At 39.6% G+C, this 2,500-nt stretch overlaps 1 protein-coding gene and 1 pseudogene across 1 annotated transcript in view; one reads left to right on the top strand and one right to left on the bottom strand.

The window, feature by feature from the left end:
* LOC138030949 (eukaryotic translation initiation factor 4E type 2-like) overlaps positions 1 to 785 on the top strand; it is a 7,715-nt pseudogene extending 6,930 nt beyond the window's left edge.
* A 475-nt stretch (positions 786 to 1,260) lies between these two features.
* Positions 1,261 to 2,500, bottom strand: part of LOC138030170 (box C/D snoRNA protein 1-like) — a 9,930-nt gene continuing 8,690 nt past the window's right edge. Inside the window, exon 8 of the mRNA XM_068878054.1 lies at positions 1,261 to 2,406. Coding sequence (XP_068734155.1) covers positions 1,926 to 2,406 — 481 coding nt within the window. The 3' untranslated portion in view covers positions 1,261 to 1,925. The remainder of the gene's footprint in view (positions 2,407 to 2,500) is intronic.

Here is a 2,500-nt window from a genome sequence, read left to right as displayed (position 1 = left end):
GTTGATTTGTGACTTGGCCATAAATCAAAAGAACACAAGTCGGTCTGTAACTTAAAGTATGGACCTTGAACTTACTTATAGATGCATACATGACTTGCAAAATTGTGGGTCGAAATGTCTGCTACATTGTACAAACTTTTCGTTTGGTAAAATCTCCAGGAAAAAAAAAAAAACAGACAAACATTTCCCGTTCAGGGACCGGTTGCTCGAAGCCTGGTTAGCGCTAACCGTTGGTTAAGAGGTGTCAAAACCTATAGGTTTCCATGGTATTTAACGCTGGTTAGCGCTAACCATGCTTCGAGCAACCCGGGCCAGTTGGAGTGTCTTACCATTAAAAAGAGAATGAAGAGCAATTTGGCAAAGTGATTGTCAGCAGGTTGAGTTTATTGCAACCACATTCATGTTTTGGCCTCCAAGCTCAAGAGAACCTTGTGCTTGCTTACCAGCACGGCATACACATATCTGTTCTTTACTTGTTTTCCTTTGTTTTGAACAATAAAAAAATTATTTGGACCTCTGACAGCAAAATTAATGTTCTTTGGATACTCAGGGTTTTCTGCAGTTTAGTCCATGTGTAAGATTTAGTATGGCAGTTAAATGTGCACATACAGTGTTACGTCGTGTAAGCAGAGAACATACTAAAGTTTCTTTTCTGTTGTATTCCCAGGGACAACAGCAGTTTTAGGAATACAGATGTTTTCATGAGATGAACCACAAGAGACCAATTGTACAGCTCTGATGTCGCAAAAAACATTCATATGAAATAAAACAATGCTATAAACTTACGTTTGGAGCTAAAATGTATTTGAAGTCTGTCCCACGAAACAAGCTGCTTGTGTAGGAAACAGCATGACGTTAGATACCGTACAATTTGGAATTAAGAGGTACACGTAAGAGTGATGTTTTCCAAAGACTCGAAACATCACAGGTACCACCACTTTGAACTCTGAAATGTTTAAGACTATAATTTACAAGCCAACTACTGAGATTTTTATGTACTGAACAGGTCTGAAAACTCCTGTTTTCATGTGTTTCTTTTTTTTTTGCTTTTGCTTTTCATTAAGAATAGCGAAGTGGCGTGCTGCCATTTTCTGTTTTGCTGCTCTTCGTCCCATACATGGGGTTGCCATAGCAAGTTAATTGTGACTCCTGAGTGCCATTTGAGATTAATATTGCTCATGTCCAATAAGAATCAAGTAATTTCGTTAAGCCCACCTTCCAATGAAGAAGTTGATGCATACACTTAAACTACAACAATCATAAGTGTCGGTGTCAGTTTATTATGACCACTTGGAAGGAACTGCTTTAGTTCACAGAATAATAAACACTACTGCATTTTGTTTAGTGACATGTCTGTTTGACCGGCTACTGGGAGCATACAAAATAGCAATCACCAACCCCTTTCATCTGTTAACCACAGTTCAGTATACCACTTTCGTTTTTCATGGAGCTGGGAGTCAAGACAATTGGCTTCCTGCATGAGACAAAGTGTTTGCATCGCTTAGAAAGCGAGTCCTGGGGCCCGTTTCACGAAATTCCCGAAACTTTACGGGCCATATTTCCTTTGTATCTCAAAAGCGGAGAGGATTTAAGTCGTCAAACTTTACAGTTATTTTTCTTTTTATTACCTTGAAAGAACGTTTAAAAATCGGCTTTCCAAAGCGAGCGGTTGGCAATTTCACTCAACCACGAGGTTGAATTTCACTAATGGCTTTTCGGAACAGAAAAGTTTGTTTTCGGGACTTCCGAGAAACGGGCCCTTGGTGCACAACAATTCAAATAGAAATAAGTGGTGTATTTTCATGCAAACTAAACTTATTATCATGTGAATGGTTGTGCACCAGGACTCGTTTTTAACCAGACGCAAACAACAACTGCGAAATGAACTATTGAATTGATACTATTGTTTGAATAGTTCATATATGTTATTTGCCGGCCGGGAGGTCCGTATTGGGACAAACTGTGCTAGAGGTCTCGAGTATCATACTTGAGACCGAGGGCACAGTAGAAGAACTCGAGTGCACTTCACAAACGGCTTTTTTCTCTATATTCACACTTTCTTCATCCCCCGTGTGCGTGTAGGTCAAAGTTTGATCTGGTGGTTCAGAAGAACGCGATGGCAGTTTACAAAATGCTTTTTTCTCTGTATTCACACTTTCTTCATCCCCTGTGTGCGTGTAGGTCAAAGTTTGATCTGGTGGTTCAGAAGAACTGGATGGAAGTTCACAAAATGCTTTTTTCTCTGCATCCACACTTTCTACATCCCCTGTGTTGGCCTCGCTTTGATCTGAGGTGGGGTAACATGCAACACTGTTTGGAAGAACCACATGTAATGTGGGGAATTCAACAATGGTCTTGTTTGCGAGACAATCCTTTATAGTTTTTGAGGTATCCAGTTCGTAATACCTAGACAAAAATGAGAAACATCTATAATTCATTAAACGGGACAAGTAAGGGTGGTTAACGGACCATAGACCTTATTCAATTTCAATTTTAATTG

Source organism: Montipora capricornis, chromosome 13 (genome assembly GCF_036669925.1).
Source record: "Montipora capricornis isolate CH-2021 chromosome 13, ASM3666992v2, whole genome shotgun sequence".
In the NCBI taxonomy this organism is placed as follows: Eukaryota; Metazoa; Cnidaria; class Anthozoa; order Scleractinia; family Acroporidae; genus Montipora; species Montipora capricornis.
Note: the sequence above shows the minus strand (reverse complement) of the source record. Positions and strands in the feature narration are given on the sequence as shown.